The 26,629-nt window shown below is 30.5% G+C and overlaps 2 protein-coding genes across 2 annotated transcripts; both read left to right on the forward strand.

The window, feature by feature from the left end:
- Nucleotides 1-2,436: 2,436 nt before the first annotated feature.
- Nucleotides 2,437-8,561, forward strand: LOC125810377 (uncharacterized). The gene is made up of 3 exons (XM_049489878.1): nucleotides 2,437-3,132; nucleotides 6,023-6,210; nucleotides 7,656-8,561. The coding sequence occupies exons 1-3, from the start codon at nucleotides 2,541-2,543 to the stop codon at nucleotides 8,484-8,486; spliced, it is 1,611 nt and encodes a 536-aa protein (XP_049345835.1). The 5' UTR covers nucleotides 2,437-2,540; the 3' UTR covers nucleotides 8,487-8,561.
- Nucleotides 8,562-25,087: 16,526 nt separating this feature from the next.
- LOC125810394 (bZIP transcription factor 11-like) lies at nucleotides 25,088-25,767 on the forward strand. Its single transcript, XM_049489893.1, has one exon. The coding sequence runs from the start codon at nucleotides 25,165-25,167 to the stop codon at nucleotides 25,765-25,767; it is 603 nt and encodes a 200-aa protein (XP_049345850.1). The 5' UTR covers nucleotides 25,088-25,164.
- Nucleotides 25,768-26,629: the final 862 nt, after the last annotated feature.

Here is a 26,629-nt window from a genome sequence, read left to right on the forward strand (position 1 = left end):
ACTTATTGCTTGATTGAGATGCTCTAATTCTACCATATTTTCAAGATTAGTTGTCCTTGGGAAATCAAATTCATTGCCACTAAAAGTTCTGTTAGGCCAAGAAGACAATTGTGGAGTGGCAGAACAGCCCATTAGACAACCATAGACAACATTTTCAGAGTAATTATCCCATAGCTTTCTCATGTAAAAATTCTTGACCTTAATAACAACTCTAGTAATTGGTGCTTTGATGCATCTCATTATTTTGTTTTCTTTCTCACCCTTATTCAACTTCATTTTTCCTATGTGAACAACATAGAAATAATTAAGTTAGAAAGCTAAATGTGTTATAAATATCAATTAGTGGAGTACTACTTATATATTGTTGTAATTTAGTTTGTTGCAACAAATTCTCATGAAAGATGCATGTTGCATAAAAATTTGTTTGATGGTGACACATGATTATAAGAAAGGGGCAAGTAAGTGATTAGGCTTATATTGAGTTTTGGAAGTTCTATCGAAGTAAAGTTCTAGTTCGTGATATATTAGGGCATGACAAATTTTCAGTATATATATGACATAAAGGCCATTGAGAACCGCATTTATTGCATAATCATGAAATTCATCATCTTAAGAGCAATAGTCACAGAGCAAAACTGCAGGACTTTGTCTCAACAACACTGGAATCTTGTTTACAAGTTATGTTCGAGTCTGTACTATTTAATACTGAAGTTTGATCAGTTAAAAAGTACTAGAGTTATTAGTCTTTTTGTGTGATGTTTGGATAGTTAAAGGCTAGAGTTATTAGTCTTTATTGAATTTGTAATATGATTATTATAGAGTTGTAATAATTCTGAGCATCGTTAAAGATGTGACCAATGTGAGATTTGTAACAAGAAGAGAGTTTATCTTGTTGGAGACTTGTTAGAACAATTAGTTAATTGTCAAGTTGAGGTACTAGTGTTAGGGGTCGTTTGATAGAGTGTATTAACAAAAATAATGCATGCATTAGCTTTGTATATTAGTAGTACCTTGTTTGGTACACTTTTTCATGTTACGTATAATTAATGCTAACATTAGTTATACACTCTATTGTGTATGATGAGTGTATTGCGAATACCATAGATTTCTAGGTATTAGTACTACAAAGGATTTAATACATGCATTTGCATGGTTAAAGACTCAATTACCCTTCAAAACTCCTTTTATATCTTTTCCACCATGATTGTAGAGGATATTTTTGTAAATAAATATTTTAATGCAATGTATGCTAATTTTAATACACCAAACCAAACAATGCATAAGAAATAAGTTGTGTATAATTAATAGGCATAATACATAAACATGACCCTTAACTTGGCGTCAACCGACAACTATGATCTTTAACTTTGGGTGTGCACTAGTAGGCACTTAAACTTGTATAAAATTGAACAAATAGACACATTCATCCTACATGGCACCCTACATGAAAATTTTATGTCCTACGTGGCGTCCTACATGTATAATGTCATGTAGGACACGTGTGTCTACTTGTTTAATTTTATACAAGTTTAAGTGTCTACTTGTGCATACTCAAAGTTGGAGGGCATAGTTGTCAGTTGAAGCCAAGTTAAGGGTCATATTTATGTATTATGCCTAATTAATACATGCATAACTAATACATACATAACTAATACTAATGCAAACACTACTAACACACTCTATTTAACATTATTTATTAAAGTTATAGGATTTAAGAGTTGAGGAGTAAATTTAAATTATTAATCTCAAAGAATTTACATGTATGAAATTTTAGATTCAATCCTTACAATCAATTTTTTTTTAAAGAGTTAAATCATCTAAATTCTTCCTCAATCCCAATTTATGTGACACTTTTCAAATTTCAAGATTCAAACAAGCTTATTTTGACCGTAATTTTTTCATATATCTTTTAAATATTTTCAATTTTCAATTATTGTGATTTATAATATTTTTTACTTGAATATATAAATTTCATTTAAAAAAAATTGAATATTTCAGGCGCAAATTGTCGATCAAACTTAATCTGTTTAACTCTCGATAAATGAAAAATGTTACACAAGTTGAGGCAAAAAGAGTATGATTTAATCATGAATATCATATCTTAACTATTCATTAATTTATTTATTTATCTAAAATATAATATCACTTCTTTAATATTAAAACCCATATCCATGCTGAGTTAATCTACACATAGCTATTATTGAATGAAAGTAATATACAACCAACTCAACAATTGATATGTTTTTAGTTTTTAATACTCTAATAATTAAATAATTGAGATAAAAAAACTCGTGAAAAAAATAATAATTTAATTATATATTTTTTTATTATTTTTTTTATAAAAAAAAAACTATTTAACTCCAAAAATAACGACTACACATGCAGGTACTTCAGAACAACAAAGTTAGTTATGCGTATTTGCTTTATTTTTTTATTTTTTCAATTCGACAGCTAACATTTGCACAGTCAATCACAACCGTTAAATTACTCATCGCCGGCGATCTGTAAACTCCGATCACTTCTCCGTGATCTGACTAACAATGTCATGGTTGGCTCGATCAATTGCCAACTCCCTGAATCTCGACGACGACACAAACGACGTCGTTCCACCTCCTAATCGAGATCACTCCACTGACAATCCAAAATCGGAAAATCATCAACAAACAGAAGATTCATCTTCACCGACATCGCCTTCACGTGGCGTTAAAGAGGATCTGTCGGAGCTAACTAAAACACTAACCAGTCAATTTTGGGGAGTCGCGTCATTTCTAGCTCCACCGCCACAATCTGATTCGTATAAGCCTATTGACAACTCCAAATTGGATCCGGATGAGGAGGAATCCGACCCGGCGGCGGGGATCGTAGGTTTGCAGACTGACTTTGCTGAAATCAGTGGGAAGTTCAAGAGCGGAATATCTTTACTGTCGAGTAATATGGCGGTGTCGGAAATTACGAAAATGGCGTCGAATTTACTGCAGTTGGGACCGGAAGAGGAGGAAGAGGGGAAAGGCTTTGATCTGGACAAAGGTGTTGTTGGTGTTACGGAAGAAGTAGTGGCTTTCGTAAGGGACATTGCGATGCATCCTGAAACTTGGTTGGATTTCCCTTTGCCCGAAAATGAAGATGATGAAGGTGATTTTACTTTTTCATTTTCTTTTATTTGTTTACTCTTATTTTGAATTTGTTGAAATGCTTCCAATATGTTATTGATTGTGAGATCATTGGTCTGCTTTGGCTGCATTAGAGTGGGTAAGAGTCACACATTGGTTGGGAAATGAAATTGGTGGTTTGCTTATATGAACCTGCACAATCCTTTCCTTCATGAGCTAGCTTTTGGGTTGAGTTAGGCTCATATGTTATATATTTAGGTTCATTCATGGTTGGGCTCTCGGTTCAAGCTCTAGTTGAGCTTGGGTGTGAAGGAGGTGTAAGAGTGGGTTAGAGTCCCACATTGGTTAGAAAATGAACTAGTGATTTGCTTATATGGACTTGAGTAATCCTTTTGGGGTTGAGTTAGGCTCAGATGTTATATGTTTAGAGGCGGCTTTGGTATCATAAGTAATATTACTTTGATATGAGAATAATTCGTCCCAAAAGTAAACTATTTAGATCAATAGTGAATTTGGATAGGTGCAACTCTCCAAGCTGCAACAGATGAACTTCCAAATTGAATAGGAATTTATCTAAAAGAAATCTCTAATAACAGAGTGTAGATGTACTACTTGTAAACAAAAATCTTTATTCACGTGTAAATTGATTAATGCAGGTTTCAGAGGGTTCTGAAACTACTATCTCTATTTTTCTGCTACCTCCCACCAATACAGGTAGTGGGTAAATGGTAATACTGTCCACCAAGGCTTGTGACAAGAAATCATCAAGTGTTTTGAACTTGAAACTTCATGGTTCTCAATCCACTTCATTGACCACTAAGTCACACCGTTGGGTGTCTGAAACTACTATCTCTATTTAAGCAACTACTATCATGATATCAAATTGCAATCAGTAATTCTGTAGTAGGTAGAGGCAGCAGATTTGTTTTGTGCATAGATTTGGTTTGCCAAAGGAATTATACTATGTACCATAGAGCATTATTTGTTGTTGTTCTGTTTGACCGCATGGAAGTAAAAAGTCTGACTGCTGACTATCAGAAAGAATGATTTCCTTCTTGCTTACTGGTTTACACAATCTTAGTGTGCTGTTTACATGTATGGAACTTTAAGAACAAAATAAATGGAGGTATATCAAATATTTTTTTGGGATGGGGGTATTTATGACGGATTCTGAAATGATGATTAGGCTTTCTTGAGTTAACCATTTAACGTCTTGCTTAATAATGAGTACTTTTTAAAATAAAGTTGAATTTTAGAGGATATATGTACCAGTCATCCTAGTTAAGACTAAACTGAGCACTATAGCAAAGACAGTAAGTTAAAACATGTTTTCTAATGGACCAGTAAGTTCTAAGGTATAAGTGAAATAGTAAGTAATAAACCTTAATATACGAAAAAAGCTTCAACCGTCAGGTTAATAGGGTTGTCATATCTGTTTAACAAGGTCATTCCAAGACAATTTAATATACATCAGGACAATGACATGATAGCTCCTCTCTACCTACACAAGGTAGGGGTAAGGCTACGTACACACAAGTGGGATTACACTGGGTAGTGGTTGTTAACAAAGATATGGTAGCAAAATACTTCAAAGCTTTGTTTGGATCAATGCTTCAAAGTTTGTAAGATTCTGTGCTATCCTAAGTCTCTTATACTCCACACTCCACAGGACTAAAGAAAGTAATTGTAATGCGAGCATTATCTTTTGTACGTGCAATCAAACAGTTGAAAGAGTAGGAAATTTTGCCAATTGTTTGTTAAATTGCCTCTCGTTTGTGTTAACAAGTGTTTGATATGGATATAATAACCATATGAGTATGAAATCTTCTTAGCTTTTTAGATTGATATTTGCTGTCACACGACCTGTTAATTTTATGGATGAATAGGTGCCTCGTTGTCAAAATCATAATTGGATCATATTTTATGATCATAAGATTCATCCAAATCATTAGTAGAGTTAAAAAGAGATAGGATCTCATATAGTCACATAGGTTCATTTAGGATTTCAAGTAAGATTGTGCAGTCCTTGTCTATGTTGCTCGGACTCTCCAAAACTGCCACCACAACTGTGCCGGATCCTTCAAAATGCACTGTTTTTGGAGGATCCAACATGCACCCAGAAAGAATTTCTAAAGAGTTTGAGCAACATTGGTTCATGTGATCCTATCACTTTTGCTAATTTTATTACTCCTTTTATTATACTTTCTTACCATGCAGCTGTTATACTAACAATTCCAGTTAGAAGTACCTTATGAGTAATTAGCAATTCTACTTTTAAGAATAACACACACATAACACTTCTGTCTAGGTTTTCGCTGGCCTGTATACCTGCACAAGGTAGGGGTGAGGTCGGCGTGCATACTAGTTACTACCCTCCCTAGAGACCCCACTGTGGGGTTACACTGGGTATGTTGTTGTATATTAAAATCTAGTTTGTCCTGACCTAGAAATGGCTTTCCCTTCATCAATTCAAAACTAATATATATTATGCTATTTGTTGTCTTTCAAATTTGATGTGGCATTTTCTTTACCAATTCCTGAATTCGATAACATTTCAAACTATTGTTTTAACGGTTTCTTTAACAATCACTGTACAGACTGATCTCTCTTTATGTTGAATTATTACTTTAGACTTAAGTTTATATCCCGGGACCTCTTTCTAAATTTCCTTTTTAAAAAGACAGAAAAAAAAATGAAACTTTTTGATAATAGTGGGATTCACAACTCTTGCTTTCCAAGTCCCCTTCCTTACCATTAAGTTGTCAATTAATTTTGTTTGGAGTTCACGAGTTAATATACATATATATTTAATTAATTTTCCAGTACAAATACAAGATCTACGGAAAAGCTCCCACCTAGCTCCACCCCTGACTGCTCGCACCATTTATCTTATGGATTTCCTCTTGATGTAGATTTCTACTTATCTGATGCACAGCAAGAGCATGCATTAGCTGTTGAACAACTTGCCCCCAGATTGCCTGCTTTGAGGATTGAGCTCTGTCCAATTTACATGAATGAAGCGCGTTTTTGGGAGATCTACTTTGTACTTCTTCACCCTCGACTGGATAAGCAAGATGCTAAGCTTTTGTCAACACCACAGGTAACAGTCTCATGTACCCATAATGATTACTCCCATTCTGTTGTCTTGGATGTAATTATTTGCTACTATCTGCTTATATAATTGAAGATACTCCATGTGTCTCATAGCTTTGATTTTTCTGCTGATAACACAAATTGACAACTACATATTTTTTCCTGTAAATGAGTAGATCAACGGGGTCTATGCTAGGGCTGGCTGGTTTTGATTTTTGTATTAAAGCTCAATAATTAAATCTGATTTTTTATGGTGGTTAAAATATTTGTTTGGATTCTTTAGGTTCTGGAATGATCTGTTTCTATATACAAATTGTTGAATATCAAAAGAATTACTGTGTATAATTATTTGTGCTCAGACTCACAACATGTCTAGATTTGTTGATTTTAAGTATCAGAATTGTATGTAGAATATTCTTGAACTTCCCTACTTAATTGAAGGTGAAGTACTTGGAAAATAATTTTTTACCTTATTGTACTTTAGTGTATTTGGGTACATTGTTAACAACTAATTCAAGAGGAAGAAGACACTTCTTTAGCTTTGCTGGGGGATTATGGGGGAGGGATTTGTCCCATTTTTCATGTGTTAGTACTTAATGGGTTGAACCTTACATCTTCACATATTTACTGAAAACTGTGTAGGTCTTTCATCAGAGAGAGTCGAACATTCTTGTCATTCCATAGTTCCATCCGAACTCTCTCTCACCCCACCCCACCCCGCAAGGACCCCTCCTACCCATGGAAGTTAGATATTTCATGATTTTACCTTTTCATTATTTGATTACTTTTGCTTTTGGTGAGCCTCCCTGACTTGCCTTTTGCTTCTCGATGCTCTCTGGGCATCCAAAAGCTTATCCAACATAGCTCAGCCTTTGAACTCAGGGGTCCTTTCCCTTCAAATCAAACAGACAAAGAAGGGATTCCCATTGAATTCTTATGCTTTCACGTTGAAAACTCAATTAATTCATTATGACAGGGATGAACCCAATTCGTAATATGTGCATAAAATTAAAATGCCTATTAAACCAATTATAAGAATACCAGTCACAGTATCTATTATCCAAAGAATCCTTCTAGTAGGACTAGCCATTTATCCCAGTTCCCTCCTGATTTCATCGAGTGGTCATGCTGTTCTCTTTCCTTGCATATAAAAGTACTCCCTCTTTTCCGTACAAGGATGATGTGAGGAAAGGAAGGCATAAACTCATCCAACAAAAACTAGGGGTGACGATTTTAATTCATGCTGAAGTACAGTGATATGTTGGGCTTTGATAGTAACTGTGTTACGTGGAGTGCAACTTGTCCATTTGACTTGCATCATTCCAGCTTGTATAATAGTTACCTCCTTCCTGTTTTTAGCTATTTTGTGCGTAAACTGATGCTTGGTTTCATCATTTTATGTGAGAATGAGTGATCTTAATCACTGGCATTGCAAATGCTATTTGTATGCAGTTTGTCAAAGCCAGGGCCTCATTGGCACAAGAGTTGCATAAGCGAACTAAGCCAATAGAAGAAGACTGGCCAGAGAAGAGGACTTCTGAATCAAATGACAGAAATAACTCTCGGCCTGAAGAGATTGTCTCAGTGCCGTCCACTGCGCTTTCTACAGATGTGGTTCATGAGATGTCTAGTGTGGAATCGAGCACTTTTACTGCAGTACCTGTCCCTGCTACCAAGAAGCAGCCTGTCCTTAGTAGTGAAAGCCAAGTTGTTGACAAACCAGTGGTTGAAGGAGGACTCGTTACACATAGTAATGTTGAAAAACAGCCTGTTATTAGCCGTGAAATCCAAATTGTTGACAAACCAGTGGTTGAAGGAGGACTTATTACCCATAGTAGTGTCGAAAAGCAGCCTGTGATTAGCAGTGAAATCCAGATTGTTGACAAACCAGTAGTTGAAGGAGGACTTATTACCCATAGTAATGTTGAAAAGCAGTCTGTGATTAGCAGTGAAATCCAAATTATTGACAAACCAGTGGTTGAAGGAGGAGTTGCTACCCATAAGAATGTTGAAAAGCAGCCTGCCATTAGCAGTGAAATCCAAATTGTTGACAAATCTGTGGTTGAAGGAGGACTTGCTACCCATAAGAATGTTGAAAAACCACAATCTGTTTCCACTAGTAAGTTACAAGAGAGTGATGAAGATGATGGTGATGATTGGTTAAAGGAAGAAGGCACAGAATTCGTAGGTGTTAGTAAGACCACCATTCCTATCGACAATGAGGAGGATGTATCATTTAGTGATCTTGAAGAGGACGACATGGACGTGCCTGCAAATGTCTAGAAAGTAAATTACAGTTCTGATAGACTCTCAAGATTGTGTTCAGTAGAGAAAAAGCTCCACCAGCTTGTCAAAAATGCCAACACTCTCCACCACGTAATCGTCCATACCGCTGATAGTAAAGAGCCCAGTGACTGGCTGAATGTTGATGAATGATTGAGGTTGCTTGATCCAAAGTAAGATTTTGAATGTAGTTTTCTTCCACTCATTTATTTTTATGTTGTGAATAGCTCTTTTTGGTTCTAAACGTTGAACTCTTTCCTCTCTAGTGTAATGATAAACATTAAGTTTGTACATAGAACACGAAATGAAAAATTACTATTTTTAAAAAATTATATTTGGCAGTGGCGAGCCGATGAAGGGGTTCAATTGAATCACCTTCCTTGGAAAATAATTTGGAGGGGCAACTCCCAACCTATCTCTATTTTTTCCTCTAAACTCTATAGTTGAAGGGGTGAATAATTTGGAAAATTACTATTCATTATCTCCATTACACTTTTTTATTATTTTATTATTATTATTTATAGAGTAAATTTTAGGAATAGCAAACATAATAATCATATTAATACTCTATAACTATAGTTTTGATAATTGCGATTCATAGTTATAGTTTGGTTTCCTATGGAGGCCTTGATTTCTATAATTCGCGAACCTTGATTTGTATATTTTTCGAGTTAAGTTGTATATTTTTCCATATCAATTTGTATATACGAATGAACAAGTTTGTATAATTCAATTTGTTGGCAGACCGAACAATGAAATTGTATTATGTTTGTTAAATCATTTATATGTTTAGGTGTAATGATATGAATTGATCAGTTATGTATAGATTCATTTTTATTATGAACAATTGGATGATTCGTATATGGAACGTTTTAGTTTTTTCAAGATTCTATACATATACATTACAAGTTCGTTGTATCTCTGAAAATTGCGTCTGCATATTTACTTGAATTTGTATATGTAAATGTTCTTGCTATACTTTTTCATTTTTATTATGAACAATTGGATGATTCGTATATGGAATGTTTTAGTCTTTTCTTGATTTGTATACATATACATTACAGGTTCATTTGTGTCTCTGAAAATTACGTTTGTAAATTTACGTGAACTTGTATACCAATCATTACTTTCATATCCATTGGCATCATCAATTGAAAAAAATATTTTGAGAGGAAGAGCCTACCAACCTTAGAAATACAGAATTCGGATAGTTCGTGTTTCGCCATAGCTCTTTTGAGCAATGTAACAATTTCGAAGGGCGGATCCACGTTGAGCGAAGGGGTGTCAAGCCACGCCCCTTCGTCGAATGGCGTATTGGTTCATTGTTTGGTTATAATTGTCTAATGGTGTGGTGGTTCATTGTTTGGTTATAGTGTCGAAGTTGCGGATTCAAATCTCATTGTAAGCTTATTTTTGTAAAATATAATAAACTGAGCTTGATGTCGCAAGTTCAAACCTCATTTAAGCTTATTTTTGCAAAATATAACATACTCATACTAAAAATGTGGTTAAGTAGTATCGAACTCAAGATCTCTTCTAGCTTAAAACTAATTCAAATCAATGAGTTAAAGATGTAATTTATTGACAAGTGCGATAGTTAAATTTTTAACTTGCCTTCTATAAATATCGACACCGCTTATTGAAGTTTTTGTGTACGCCACTGACGATTCCTTCCGGTCATTATGAGTAGGTCAATGGTGAAAGAATCAGACAAGAATTTTTTTGGGCTAGTCACTTAAAAATTCTAGGTTAGGTCAGTTTGAGACAGAATTCGAGCAAGCTAAGGTCTAGGATAATTCGGGAATGCTTGGGGTGGTATGTCTAAGCGTGGATTGTAATTTCTACTAGCTAAGACATTAAGGAATACGTATGTCCTTTCATAATCAAATCGAAGATGTATTTCGAAATGGAGACTTTGGGGAGAATCTACGAGTCTATCTCTGTTCAAGCCGCTATAGTGGTGTCATGTCACTATAGCGGGATGAAGTAATTTCCTTTATAGCGGGTGGACCGCTATGGCGACGCCGCTATAGTGCGTCGGGCCACTATAGCGGGGTTAGTTGGGGTTTTGTGCAAAAAAGTTTTTAAAACCTTTTATTTTCTATAACTTCGTTCTTGAAACTGGGGAGACCGATTTAGGGTAATTTCTTTCAATTTTTCCATCAATCTCTTCGGTTAAGGTAAGTGAATTACTTCCTCAACTTGTATTTTAATTCTTAAGTCTTAGAATCTAGAGTGTTACTCTTGGTACTAGTATGAAAGGACCAGGATAGTAGATTGGTTAATCAAATTAAGGGTGATTTTGTATTTAAGAATCTCTATGTGATAGAAGGGTTTGATTATGATCTTCTATGAGAGCGACATCACAGGTAGGCTTGAGAAACCTAGGGTTACATCAAAAGGATAGGTTCAAGAAAATATTAAGCACTTAAATTTTTTTATAAAAGATAGTTAACCAGAAAGTTTAATTAAGAACATTTATTTGACTTACTTAAGATATTTTGAAGTTGTTTGTAAATTTATCTTATGGAAAGGAACTCTTTTGACATTTCTTTAAAGAGATCAAGTATTTTAATTTGAAAATAACTTTAAACATGTATATAGAAACTTTAAGCAAAAAAAAAAGTTTAAACATGTATATAGAAAGGAATAGGGAAAATTAAGCGAAATGGAAAACAACTAGAGTATATTATGTAATATAACTATAATTTTGATTGTTTTTAATTTGTGCTTACAATTTCGCGAAATTTTGCTACTTGGTTTCCTAATTGTATAAATTCAGAATTTGTATAATTCGGTTCCTGATTGTATAAATAATGAATTATATATGCTTACCCGAGTTATTTGTATATGATTTATGAAAATTTTATAATAAACTACCTATTTTGCAAATTGGCATGCGAAATGTACAAACAAAGTTCTGAAAAATTCATAAATGTATAAATACAAAATTTGTATATACTTACACTATTTGTATATTCGCAAACGAAATGTACAAACTGCAACCTCTATTTCTATATACTTATCCTGTTAGTATATTTGCAAGCGAAATATACAAACCGCAGCCTGCCAGCCTCCATAGCAAACAAAATTATAACTATGAAACACAATTACCAAAATTATAACTATAGAACCTTATTATATCTATTATCTTTGTTATTTTTTAAAAAAATTCTCAAAGGAACATTCGATAAATAATAAATTAAAGCAAACTCTTAAAAATTCATCTAAGTTAGATAAAAATGATAAAATTAAGAATAATAATAATAGCATCAAGAAGTTAAAGATTAGAAGTAAAATAAATCTAAACTTTGGGCTATTGGCCCAAATTCCTCGCCATTGCCTTACTTAGGGGTGTTCACGGTTTGGATAAAAACCAATTCAAACCGAAAAACTGAATCAAACCGATTAAATAAACTGATTTTTATTTGGGTTAGGTGTGGTTCGGTTTTAGATTTTTAAAAACCGATAGTATATGGGTTGGTTATGATTTTGTTCGAAAAAAACCGAAGAAATAACCGAACCGAACCGACAAATTATATACATATATATTATTAATATACATACATAATATATTATTTTTATAAACAATTTTAAAGATCTTATATGTATTTTCATCAAAATTATTTATAATTTACTTATGAAGGAAAAAATGTCCAAGGTGAGAATATTTATCTTATTGGTTTTATGTATATTAGTATCTATGACAATTCTTTATAAGATTGAAAATATCACTTTCTCTTTCTTCTAAGCCAAATTAATGAATTTTGAAGCTTTAGTAAGAGTAAATTCAATGATTGAAAGTTATGTAATGTCAGTCATTCTAACTATTTTCATTTTAAATGGATTGTTGTCACTTTTTTCATGTTTTGATTAATTATTTCTTTTATTTTTGTCTATGGTTAATAACCGAATAACCAAATCAAACCGAACCAAAACCGATAACAACCAAACCGATAAATATATACTATATTTTGTTTTGATAATTTTAAAACCGATTAAGTTGGTTTGATTTTGGTTTTGACCAATAACCGATCCAAACCGACCTATGAACACCCCTAGCCTTACTTAGACTTTTAACTTTAAAGTCCAAAAAATCCATTCTTTCCCCTTTAGGGTTGCTGCTGTTGTAGATCACATGGGCTTTGGCCAGATTAATACAAAACAATACAAATTTCACTAATTTAAGAGTAAATTATTCTTCTTTATATAAGTTTTTAACATTGTGAACTTATCAAAATTTGGACTTCAGATACCTGTATGAAAAAATTACTTGTATTGGTACTTTTTAATAAATAATTATTGATTTTAGCGATACTTTTTAGTTATTATCATTTATAGCAATATATGACAATATCATGTTAAATCTGCAATATATATTAAAAGTGAATTATGTATGCAATACATATGTATTTTAACTGTTTTTTTTAAATATATTATGCTTGTTTAATAAGAAATTGACACATTGAATTATAAGTGTATTAGAATGTGTGATAAATGTATTATTCATCAATAAAACGTGTATATATGTGAATAATAAATTGTTCTTTGTAATATGAATAAAAACTGTATTATAAATGTATTAAAAGTGAATCAAGTGAACAAAAAATGCTATTGCTATAAATGGTAAATATTTTCTTAATATAATATATTTATGTAAGTTTCCCCTGATGTATTTGGGGTGTCTACATGTATGTTAGATACATGAGTTAAAACTAGGTCAAATTTACTTCAGATACATTATATCCAAGTGAATTCTCATGTATTTAACTCTTTCACTTGCCTCTATCTCGCTCACCTCTCTCCCTATCTCGCCCGCTTTTCTCGCTTTGTATCTGTATTTCAAAATATATCTCCCTCCCCTCTCTCCTTCTTTTGCTTATCTCTTTTCCTATTTCAATGTATCTGGTTGTAAAAATACACGTATCTAAATATATCTGATATATTTAGGTAATTATTGAGATTCTAAACTCAAAGAATAACTATTTCAAACATAGACTAATTATTTTGAAAAAAAATAATACTTATATCGACTAATTTGTGAATTAATTGGGTTAAAGAAAAAAAAAAAAAACACATTAATTAATTCACACTTTTTTGGGGTGGGAGTGGGGGTGGGTACTGAAATGATTTTTTCAAACAAAACATTCAATATTTATGAAAAAATATATACCATATACATCATGATATATAAATGTATATTTATTTATAAAATGACCAAATTGACTTGAAAATGTTTTTGATTAATTATTTTTCTATTGTTTATTATTTTTCAAACAAAATATTCAATATTTATGAAAAAATATATACCATATACGTCATGATATATAAATATATATTTATTTATAAAATGACAAAATTGACTTGAAAATATTTTTTGATTAATTATTTTTCTATTGTTTATAATTGAAGAAGCTCAAATAAATTAATCAAAATTACGGAGGGCCAAAATTTCGTGTCAATATAAGACTTGATCCATAAATTTATATCTTACGAAATAATTGGAAGAGATTGTCCGCTTCAGGTAAAAAAATTATATCAAAGACTAGCTAGTTACTACGTTTCTTGATTTATTGGACCAATAAATATTTATAAAATTTGTGTATTTGAAATCTTAATAATAGCATATAATTTTAAAGATTTATTAATAAAAGAAATATTGAGATATGTAATTGATTAAAGGGAAAATTGTATATAATAGCAAACTATTAATTCAAATTAAATGCTATAAATATAGTTTGATTTAATTGTACCTCATAGCAAACAATTGCTATTTCACCTCTCTCCTGGTGAATCTCGCTCGCCACTCTCGTTCTCTCCCTCGCCTCTCTCGTTTTTTTATACAAACTCAAGTGTATAAAGTGCGTTTGTGTTTGTATAAAGCGAGAGAAAATTGTATATATACATATATTTTCGTTCCCCTCTCTCCCCTCTCCCAGATCTCGCTCGCCACTCTCCCAGATCTCGCTCTCTCACTCGCCTCTCTCACTTTATACAAAAAACGCAAATTGTATAAAATGTGTTTGTGTTTGTATAAAGCGAGAGAAAATTGTATATATACATCTATTTTCGTTGCCCTCTCTCCCCTCTCCCAGATCTTGCTCGCCACTCTCCCATATCTCGCTCTCTCACTTGCCTCTCTCACTTTATACAAAAACGCAAATGTATAAAATGCATGAAAATTGTATATATACATATATTTTCGTTTCCCTCTCTCCCCTCTCTCAGATCTTGCTCGCCACTCTCCCAAATCTCGCTCGCTCACTCGCCTCTCTCACTTTATACAATTGATCTTTTTGTATATATGTATATCAAAGCAGATTATACAACTGCTTTATTTTGTATATGTTTAGCGAAATATACATATTTATGTTTGCTATGAAACGCAATTATGCAAACTTTGCTATAACATACAAATATGAATTTTATGTTTGCTATATGTGAAAGTTGTTCTTGATTAAAACAGTGTCTAAAGGTATTTTGATACTTTGTTTATAAACTATGGTTGACTCATTCAATTGGATTATATAAGAGATAATTTTTTTTGATAGTTTTCACAAAATTTGAAATTTTCATTTTTATAAGAAAAATACAATTTAAGAAATTTAAATTGTATATCCAAATATAATTTCAAATTACAAATTTGTATTCAAGTGTCTGGACAGACCTAAGTTTCGACCAACACTTCAAAATTTTGATATTATAAAATTGCTATTTCCAGTAAATTTTGCATATGTTTATATAATATCACACGTTGTGATTTTCAAAAGTGAATTGATTGAATCTCATTAGTTAACAAAAAAAATAAAATAGGGGTAATAATTAAAATGATGCTTATATTATAATCAAATTTGCAGTAACAAAGTCATATTTTACGGGCTATATGACCCTTTTAGATATTCTTTTTAAAGTGTTTTTTTAATATATATATATATATATATTATCAGGTAAGCTGGATAACAAATCAAAATTTTGTTACTTCGTTTGTACACACGCATTGATTAAAAAGCAAAAAAAAATAATATAAATCTGATATTACCACTCATTTACATTGTTCGTACCAAAAATGAAAATCCTCTCCTTCATATTTCAATTTTTCCATAGAGAAATAATTTGAATCTCTTGAAATTTAATTTTGTAAATCACATTCTTTCATACTCAAATTTTAATTTGTATCACAATCGATTTATGCTTTAAAAAAAAGAATATTATATCTAAGGAAACACTAAATCCCCCATAAAATATGAATTTATTACAAGTAATTCAATCGTAATTTAAACATCATTTTAATCTTCTTCTTTTTTCTTTAAAAAACTAGTCAAATCTACTTATGGTAAATGTAAAGCAGCAAATAAATAAAAAGGGATAACACAATTCATAATCATAATCATAAGAAAATTTGCATAGTTAGATGCTGTCCTAAAGTCTTTCGAAGCACTTTTCAAAGTTTTTTTTTTCTTTCTGTGTGTGTGAGAAATGTGAATGTGGTCAAAAATATGAAATTCTAGAAGCCGCCCCATGTTTTAATTTTCTATTAAACTATCATACAAAGTGCAATGGTCCAATTTGCCTATGCATCTTTTTGAAAACGAATTCAAAATTTAAATTTTATAATAAAAAAAAATTGTAATTATTAATATCAACACACACTTTGCGAAAATAATATATAATAAAAGAAATCTATTTTAATATATATATATATATATATATTAGATTCGTATGAAACTATTATTAGAAGAGCTTTTGCTTTTATCAACCGGCCTGCTAATATGCTTGCTAGACATTTTAATTTTTATATTCTATGTATTGAACATATCAATTTTTATAATATTCTATTAAGTTGACTTACAACGATATAAGTTTTTTTTTTTATGACAATTTGATAGGTTGATCTTAAAAATAGAATACTAATATGTTTTATATATAAATTATATTGCAAAGTCTGTTACATTTTATTCGATTTTATTTGATTTTATTCTTTTCATTTAGGGTTGGTTGTTTGGGATTAATAAGTTGATCTTTGAATTATAATAACTGAATTAATGAATATATTGGTTGATGTATTGTTCATTCGACTAACAATAAAATTTATATTGAAAATAATCTAAAATGTGTGTTTGTTTAAACTTGAAATGAACTTTAATTTAGTTTCAACTTTAGAAATGAAAATATGAGCCATTTTATTATTTTATCCCCAGATTAATAATTTGGAAATTATAATTTAAGAAAAGTAATATAACAATTGTTACAAGATGCTCATATTGAAAATAAAAATTATATACCAAACATGTAATCATTATTTACCACAAAATTATAATTTCTTATAGTTTATTGTGTGGCATACTACATCTAAAATGATTTTTAACAGTAATTAATTAACGGCAATAGCTTAATTGTTGCTATATATATGTATTTTTAGCGGTAATTAACACTTTTTGTAATATTTCTAAAACGTAGAGCGACTTCAAATCCAATAACAATAATCTAATATCGACAAAAAATTAACACGTTTGCTAATATACATACTTATTGATGCTAAAAATTGTATTTGTTATAATTGCAGTCTTGCAGCAAGTAAATAACTATTAAAATTCTAAGAAATTAAATATTAAATTTTGACTCCAAATATAATTTTAATAGTGAGATAACTTTAGCAATAAAAATTTTAAACATCAAATTTTATTAAATTTATTAAATTCTCTATCCAACCCTAACTAGTTACAATTATATATATTGTAAAGAAGGTATAATGAAAATATTGGAGAAATAAACGATAACAATGGTAAATAATATGACAACAAAGCAAAGAAAATAGGTAATCATAAAAATTGAAGTATTAGATAATAAGCGAGCTAAGAGAGAATAAATATTGCTCTGCTATTATTATTGGATTTTAAAATATGAGAAACGAAATGATTTTTACATTAAATGAGTTGTCACTTTTTTAAGAAGATACAATAGCACACATTCATATTATATATCCTTGTTGACTATAAATAAAAGAGGTTTTTTTTCTCATTTTTTTTTGGTAACTAACATTTTATTAATTACCAGCGGCAAAACATTACAAAACAAGCAGCTATCACATCATGCTTTGTTCTCAAAATTAAAACATCAAAACTAAACTCTAACACTACAACCTATTACTTAGAATTTAAATTCATTAACAACATTTTTAATACTATCAGGAGCTCTAGCAATAGTCACGTATGCAATCTCTTTGGCTACACTTTCTTCCATTTTGCTCCTTTTCAAGAAAATTCTGTTATTCCTTTCAATCCACACCCCATAGACACCTTCAGCCAAGATAATCTTGAATATTTAGGTTTTTTTAGTCTTCCCCTTCCCATGTTGAATAACCACTATATAAACTGTCTCATGTCATTGGAACTTCACTATGATGATGAATCCATGTAAACAATCTTTCCCAAAGTTTTCTAGCAAATTGGCATTGGATGATCAGATGCTCTATAGTCTCTTATGCATTCTTGCATAAGATACAAGTCTTATTTACTTTCACACCTCATTTAGCTAGCCTGTCAACTATTGCTAACTTCTTGTTAAGCATGAGTCACATAGTGAAGTAAGTTTTTGGCCTTGCTGCATTGTTGAACATGAGGCATTTCCAGTCAGGTCTTTATTGCTCACCCATCATGTACATATAAATTTGCCTCATCATACTCCCTTTCTTGCCCCTCATCAGTTGGACTTGATCAATTATATGTTTAGCACTCATGACTTTTCGTATCATCCAGTTGACTTGTTTGTTCTCTTGGCAAGTGCTCTGCCCCTTTATATAGTATGTATGTATCTATTTGATCCAAAGTTTGTCCTCCTTATTTGCTAAGTCCCAACATAATTTGGCCACTGCTGCTTTGTTCCAGACTTGCATATTAATCAATCCCATGCCTCCTGCAGATTTAGGACAACACATTCTCTCCCAAGCAACTAGTGCCTTTTTAGTAACATATCCAACCCCTAACCATAAATAGCTTATGCATAACCCCTCAATCAGCTTGATTATGTTTGCTGGGATAATGAAAAGTTGTGCCTAGTAAGATTGCACTCCAAACAACACAGTCTGTACCAATTGTGTTCTACCTGCATAGGACAATTTCCTAGTTGTCCATGAATTGATCCTGACCATGATTTTGTCAATGAGAGGGTACCACTGGATTACTGTCAGTTTCTATAGATTTCTTTTGCATATTTTCCTACAAGTAAAAATATAAAGTATTTGTATAATTTGTTACTGACTTTGAGTTCAATGAAGTTATTGGTGTTTGAGATATTACTACACCAATAATAAATATACATATTTTATCATGCGAGAAAATAATCCATAACATCAAATATAATAAAGGAATTAAAGTTTTAAAACACACACAATGAATTTTATGGTCTTAAATATTTTATATATAAAGTTCTTACTTTTTTATTTTTCAATTTATTTTCAAAACCTAATGTATTATCTCTAAACATAGTAATATAACATTTATTAATATTATACTCTAATTATTGACCTTTATATCTTTCATGTACTCAAAACCTTGATAGATGGAGTGAGAGAATATTCTTGAATAATGTCATAAATTAAAGATGAAACTAGTGTCGTTTCTCCATATAACCCAAAGTTTTTTTGAATGATCTGTTAATTAAAGAAAAACAATGTTCCAGAATAGACAAGACTAGCTTCTTTTTTATAATATTTACTTAATTTTGATGATTAGGAGAATAAAAGTCTTCTATGTTTGTCTGCCTCATGCTAGCCATTTGCGTACACACAAAGAATTTAAATTCTCTACATATCAAAGCTCCTTTAATTTCCTTGAATATTCCCCATTAATGGTTGAGGTTTCCCTCTAATATTTATTTAGATTTCAGCTTTATGATTAATATAATTAATTAAATTTCTTATAGACAAGATTTCTTACAATAATAATAATAATAATAATTAAAAAAAGGTTTACTTCTAATAATCATCTTTTAATGATGGAGCTAGTTGTACAACCTATCTAGAATTTATCAAATGAAAGAAGCAATACTCAAGTTTTTACATCTTTAGTGTGTTTAAAGTTAAATTGTAATTTAATAAATATAAAAGTTGATATCATTTTTTTAGTCTAAATAAAAAGAAAAAAATCACAAAAATAAAATTTAAATAATAATTTTTTTTTCTTAAACTTTGTGTTGATTTAAAATATATGTAGCATATTCTATATTAAAAAGAGTATGTATATTTCATATTCTCATTCTTCTAAAACTTTAAAATAGGGAATTAATAGGCTTTTAAAGAGTGTCCTCTACCTCTTGTGTTATTTGGGTTGGCCTATAAGAAAAAATTAGGTCAAGTATTTTGAAGCTTTTTTAAATCATTGAAAGTTATTTTATGAAATTATATAGACAAAACCTTGTTGTTTCGAATTAAATTAGGTTTAAGGTTTATTTTCTTTAATATAATATCACTTATCAAACTCAACTCTATCCTAATTCGAGTTAAATTGCTCATATTATATTGTTCATACTTCAGATATTCAGTATCACTTCTGAACAAGAAGGGGTGTTGAGTCTCCTGATTGATTTCTTTAATATAATACCACTTATCAGAATAAACTCTATCCTAATTCTTGTTAAATTGTTTATTTTATAGTGTCCATGTTTTAAATATTTAATACTACTCCTAAACATGAGGGTAGTGTTGACTGTTAAGTCTCCTGATTAATTCTTTAATGTAATATTACTTATCAGAATTAATTCTATCTTAATTCAAGTTAAATTGATCATTTTATATTATCAATATATACTTCAAATATTCAGTACTATTCCTAAACATAAGGGGGTATTGAGTTTAGTGATTGATTCTTTAATAGTGAAATAATCTCTTTATATAATTTTGACAATATTTAAAGACTCTCTAATAATGTAAAAGAAAAAAATATAGACCATCAGTAAGAAAAGAGAATCCTATAAAGAAGGAATATTAGACAATAATTTATGTTTTCTTCACAAGTCTTATTTCTTTATATTAGACAATAATTTATGTATTCTTCACAAGTCTTGCTATAAAATTCTTACTTTGTGTAGGTATAAAGTATTATACTTTGAGTGGTTCCTTCTTAGTGCTGTTTTTTTTTTTTTTTTTTTGATTTGTCCCCTCCCCCCCAACTATATTTTGGAGAATAGTCAATGAGGTAAAGTAAATATTCAAGGTTGAAACGTATAAATAGTACTGCGCAGACAACGTGTAGAATAATGATTAGAAAATATGAAATTAGCAACAGATAAATATTTATAGTTTAATCATAAAATTTCATGCTAGTTTTATTTAGTTATGAATTAGATATGAATTATATAAAAAATTCAATTACCTAGGATTGTATTTGCGTTATATTAACTAATAGTCACCGATAAATTTTATAGATAATTTCATATTTCCTTGGGTGAATTAAAAGATCCAACTTACTCTTTCTTGTATATTGATTGTAAATTTAAATATGAAATCTTTAAATTTTGTGAAATAAAATTTGTATATTTTAAATCTATATAAAAAAATAAATATATATCACAATAATTAATAATTTTATTTTATTTTTAAAAAAAAAACATAAAAAAGAAAACAATCATAAAAATTTTATCTAACTTTTGAAAATCAAACGGCGCCACATAAAAGAAGAGAGTGTAAAGGATAAGGACCACAAACACTAAGGGCCTGTTTGGTCATGCGATATGGAATCATGAGATGAAATTGAAGTTTTGTTTGGACATGCGATATGGAATTTTTGTGTTGTATATTTACTCATAAACATAAAAATCTCATAAGTTGTAAAACTATTAAAATAGCCCCAATTGTTTATTCAATCTTATCAAATAAACAAAAATTTATAAAATCGCATAATAAATTATTACAAAGCTATTTGTTCTCCACTTAAGTAATTGTTTCATCTAACTTTAATTAATAAAAAAAATAAACATAAATTGTAGTGTACTAGTCTTTAATATAATCCTCCCACATAGTACGGACAATTTCCTCACATTGAACTTGCATTTCTCGATCATGTGACCGAGAAGACGAACCAACATTGTTACTTTGAGCCATTTGTTGGTCAATATGCCATTTGTTGGTCAATATCATCCACAACTATATTTTCATGCTCATAGACCATAAATATCTCATCAGTACTTTGGTATTCTCGCAAATAACTATGTAACATTACACAAGTTATGGCAATTTTCACTTGTGTATCAATATCATAATGGTTCATGCCTTATTTCAGTATTCTAAATTTATTTTTTCAAGCTCCAAAAGTCCGTTCAATCACATTGCGCAGAGATGAATGCTCATAATTAAACAGTTCTTTGGCATTTTGAGGCTCTCTTTCACCTCCTCGGTAATCTTGCAAATGATAGCGTAGTCCTTTGTATGGAGCTAAAAATCCTTTTGTGTTTCGGAAATCAACACCAACGACATAATATTTATCTACCAACAAACATTTTATAAAGAATTACTAAAAGCATATGTGACGTAAATGAGACAGCTTTGTGTAAATAAATAATATTTATTCAAAGGATGTAATTTAAAGTTACCATGTGGCGGAAATGGAAATTGTGACGTTGGTTCAACAAGTGCATTCTCAAGTACTTTACTATCATGTGCAGTACCTTCCCAACCAGCAACAACAAAGGTAAATCACACATCAAAATCACAAGCACATAAGACTATATGTTGATGAGAATAATAAATTTTATGTCGGTGAGAATAATAAATTTTAAAAAGTAATGATGTGATTATAAATTTTATTTACTTATGAAATAAATGGTTAGTAGATATAAATGTGGGGTTGTTTTAACAAAATATAAACTCGTAGATCAATTTTTGTATTAAAATATTTCAAATCATGATATGGAATTCCCATATAATTTCATATCATGGTTTTTGAAGAATATGGAATCACATCTCATGATATGGAATCATGAGTTGAAATCAGCGTAAAATCGCATGTTCAAACGTTGATTCCATCTCACGATACCATATCGTGATATGGTATCGCATGACCAAATGCCTACTAAATTCTTATGCACAACTTAATATATTATACTTTATTAATTTGATTTACTTATCCACTTTCCTAAGAGATTACGAAAGTACATTATCACTAAAAACAACAAATTGACTAGTAATAGTGTTTAGTGGGGAAGGCCCTATAGAAAAATCTAATATCATTTATCTCCACTAGTTGCAGTTTATGTGTTTTTTGTTGAAGTATAATAATAGTATAGACTAAAGTAGCCAATTTTGAAGTTGGAGTAAGATTTGACCACAAGAAATTAAATTAGGAATCTTGTGACCTAATTACAAATCAAAATTAGTATAACACTTTACTTTTTTTTTCCCAAACACTTCTCACAAATCACACTGGCAATCAATTTCTGACATAAAAAAGTCTCATACTATCCAACTTCTCAATTTTCCTTCTATTATTTATTCTTTGCACATGTTAAATGTTTACTTCAAACAATACTTGCACCGAATCAAATTTATTTATAATGGTTATATATAATGATAAATAGCTATCATCAAGTGATATATATAAGTATTGTCTAACAAACATATGTGTATTGTTTTTATAAATTTAATACAACCATTGAGTATTGGTAAAAGAATTCCTTCTAAGCTTATTCGTAATATATGTGTAGGGGTGTACATGACCGAGTTGGTTCGGGTTTTTCAAATATCAAACCAAATCATTTGTGTAAAAAATTTAAATTTATAAATCAAACCAAACTAATAAAATTCGGATTTTTTTGAATTTTTCAACCTCGGGTTGGTTCGGGTTTTTTAAATACCAAATCAAACCATTGTGTCGAATTTTTAAATTTATAAATCAAACCAAATTACAATTATCTAAGGTGTTTCTTAAGAAAATAACACAAAATATGACACTAAAATATTCAATAAAAAATAATAATGAAATCATCATATAAAATAAATATTGCAAAGTCATAATGAAAATGATCATAATTTAAAAATACAAAATCATGCTAAAATAAGTTTAATAAGTATTAGTTACATTACTAAATATTTAAGGAAAATTAAAATTAAATTATGTATTTTAATTGTCTAAACCAATGTAAAACTAAAGAACAAATATTCAATATTATTGTCATTCTTAGTGTTGAATTGATTTTCTTTTTGCATTAGTATTAATTTGATTTTGATTTAAGTTTTATTATAATTATCAACATCTATAAACTATAATTTTTATTGGACCATTCCGAATTCTAAGTTTTAAACTTGAAATAATATATTAAAAGATAAAAACTATGAAATAGTATAAGAAATATTTTAAAATCATATCAATGTAAATATTTTTATGTCTAAAATAAAATTTTAAAATTACATATTTAATGTCGGGTTGGTTTGGTCTCGGGTTGTTTTTTTTTAATTAAAACCAAAACAATCCAAACATAGTCGGGTTTTTTTTTCAATACCAAATCACTAGTTGGGTTTTTTGTTCGATTTGACTCGATTTGCAGTTTGGTTCGGTTTTCGGTTCGGTTTTCGGTTCGGTTTTGTACACCCCTATATATGTGTAAGACAAGAGGGAGTTGCTTGGATAGTAAACATCCCTCACTTCCATTTCAAAGATTGTGAGTTCAAATTACTTACAAAGGAGCAAAAAGAGTGAGAGCTCTAAGGATGGGTATTTTATTTTTTTTTAAAAATATATGTGTAACTCTTTTCTAGTTGCACACTGTTTTAAGTAGAAGAATGTAAGCTTAAATCGTTTCGAAGTAGCACGAAAAAATAATACTAAAATTTAACATAAAAAGGTAAGATGAAATGACCTAATCACTTAACAAATACTCCACTCCACTTTTCACACACAATATTGGGCAAAAAACAAAGAAGATGATTGACATGAATAGTGCATCGAATTTATTGCAAAGAAGATGATTAAACTTTCAAATCTTCAAGGTTCTTCTAAACTTTTTTGAAAATTCTACAGAAATCAACAGTTTTTATTTTTTAGGCGTGCATTGAATAAACTTGTTCATATGTAATAACTTACAAATAGAATAAGATATATAAATTGCATTAGACAAATGTTATTTGACGAGTTATGTATTCTCGAGAAGTTGTTGAGTCCTCTATTAGTAAACATTATTTAGGATCCTTGATCTTATTTAATGATATATATATTCCTTGATGAATTAGGGGTTTGAATTAAGCTCAATATTCGTTTCTTTCTAATGATATTAGAGTTAGGTCTCATCCAATTAACTCATAAATTAGTCTATATTAATTAATAATATGAAATATTTAAGTTTAATAAGTCAATAGGCAAATGATACGTTAGCACATAATGGTTTTCTTCATGACTAAGCTTTAACCCTCTTGGCCCCAAGGAGCTTATATCACACCAAATCTTCTTTTAATTTTAAATAAAATAGAAAAGTAGATTTATTTATTTTTTTGGAACAAAAAAAGTAGAATTACTTGTTACTACCCCACCCCAATAATGCCACCTGACTCAAAAGTCAAAAGTTATACAATGACCAAAATACCCTCAAATAACCCCTTCCCTCTTCCCCTTTAAATACTACACTCTTCACCTAGTTTCATCCCTTTTCTCCTTCTATCTTCCCACCCACCCCCTCTATAAGAATTTTTCCGATCATGTTGTCCACTATTCTGTCCTCCGATGGGTTTTTTCCGAACACCTTCCCTTCTTTTTACGATGATTTCACTCAATGGAATTACATCGAACTGACTTCTATATTCCCTGAACCAGGGGTAGAATCGGTATTTTCACCAATGCAATCCCTAACCCCTGAACCGGTAATTTCACATGACCCCGGTTCAGGCTCTGACAAATCTAAACCCGAGTCTCCTAACGATAGCCCGAATTTGGCTATAAATGAGAGAAAACGAAAGCGTATGATATCGAATCGCGAATCAGCGAGGCGATCCCGCATACGTAAGCAAACACATTTGGAGAACTTGAGGAACCAATCGAACCGGCTTAAACTTGAAAATCGGGATTTAACAAATCGGGTTCAGTTGGTAATCGGTCATTACCAACTTGTTGAGAGAAACAACGAGATGCTCCGAGTTGAATCGGTTTTACTGCGACAAAGACTCGAGGGCATACGTGACATCTTAATCACACGACAACTTCAGCAACAATTGTACAATTCCGCCTTTGCATGGCCATGCAATAATTTATACGCGGAACAAAGACCACATATCATTAATCAACCTATAATAAATCATCAATAAAACATGTTTTGCCAGAGGGAGAATCTTTGAATCTATGTTGTTCGAACATTTTAAAAATGTTATATATCTGACGACATTTTTAAAATATCTGAATAACATAGTTTTAAAGCACTATATGCCTCAACCATGGGTAGATGGACCGAAAGAGAATAATTTCTTTCTCACTCTCTATCTATTTCTTGTAAATTAAAAGATGTTAATAGAATAAAATCACTATAGACTCTAGGAGTTTTGAGGTTGTGGGAAACCAAATGGTGGTTTTATTTTTAAGCAAAAAAACCAGTCATTATGGTGTGTACTAAAAGACTTTATGGATTGTCTAATTTGGCTTTATTCTATAAAAAAATATACTATAAAGTCTTTTTCCTTGTCTTTATATAATTTATAACGTTGCATTTCAACTATAGCGTAGTTTACTTTTCCACACTCTCAAATGCGTACGTCTCTTAAATCATTATTGCGCCTTTATTAACTAGTGCATAAAATAATATGAATTCATATTATTGAATTTCATAATATTTATTCGATGTTTGGTATCAATATTGAAGTCCAACAATTAATTTAAATTTGTGCATTACAATACCGATTTCTAGGGTCGACGCTCTCAATATGATTTTTTTCATTCTCATGACTCGAACTCGAGATCTCTAATTATGAAATAATCTCAACTATTCTACCACAACCCATGGTGATAAAAATATTTTTAATTGAATGTATCATTTGTCGTACACTACTCGAAATACGTTTTTTCGATCATGTTTCAATTGAATTAGCTCACTAAGAAAGCGCATTGTGAAAAATAGATTTTCATTTGAAATATTGAAAATAATCGTTGAATAGTTTTTTCTTCTTACTAATCAAT

The sequence above is a fragment of the Solanum verrucosum genome, unplaced genomic scaffold (assembly GCF_900185275.1).
Source record: "Solanum verrucosum unplaced genomic scaffold, falcon-dt-bn FXZP01000038.1, whole genome shotgun sequence".
NCBI classification, from domain to species: domain Eukaryota; kingdom Viridiplantae; phylum Streptophyta; class Magnoliopsida; order Solanales; family Solanaceae; genus Solanum; species Solanum verrucosum.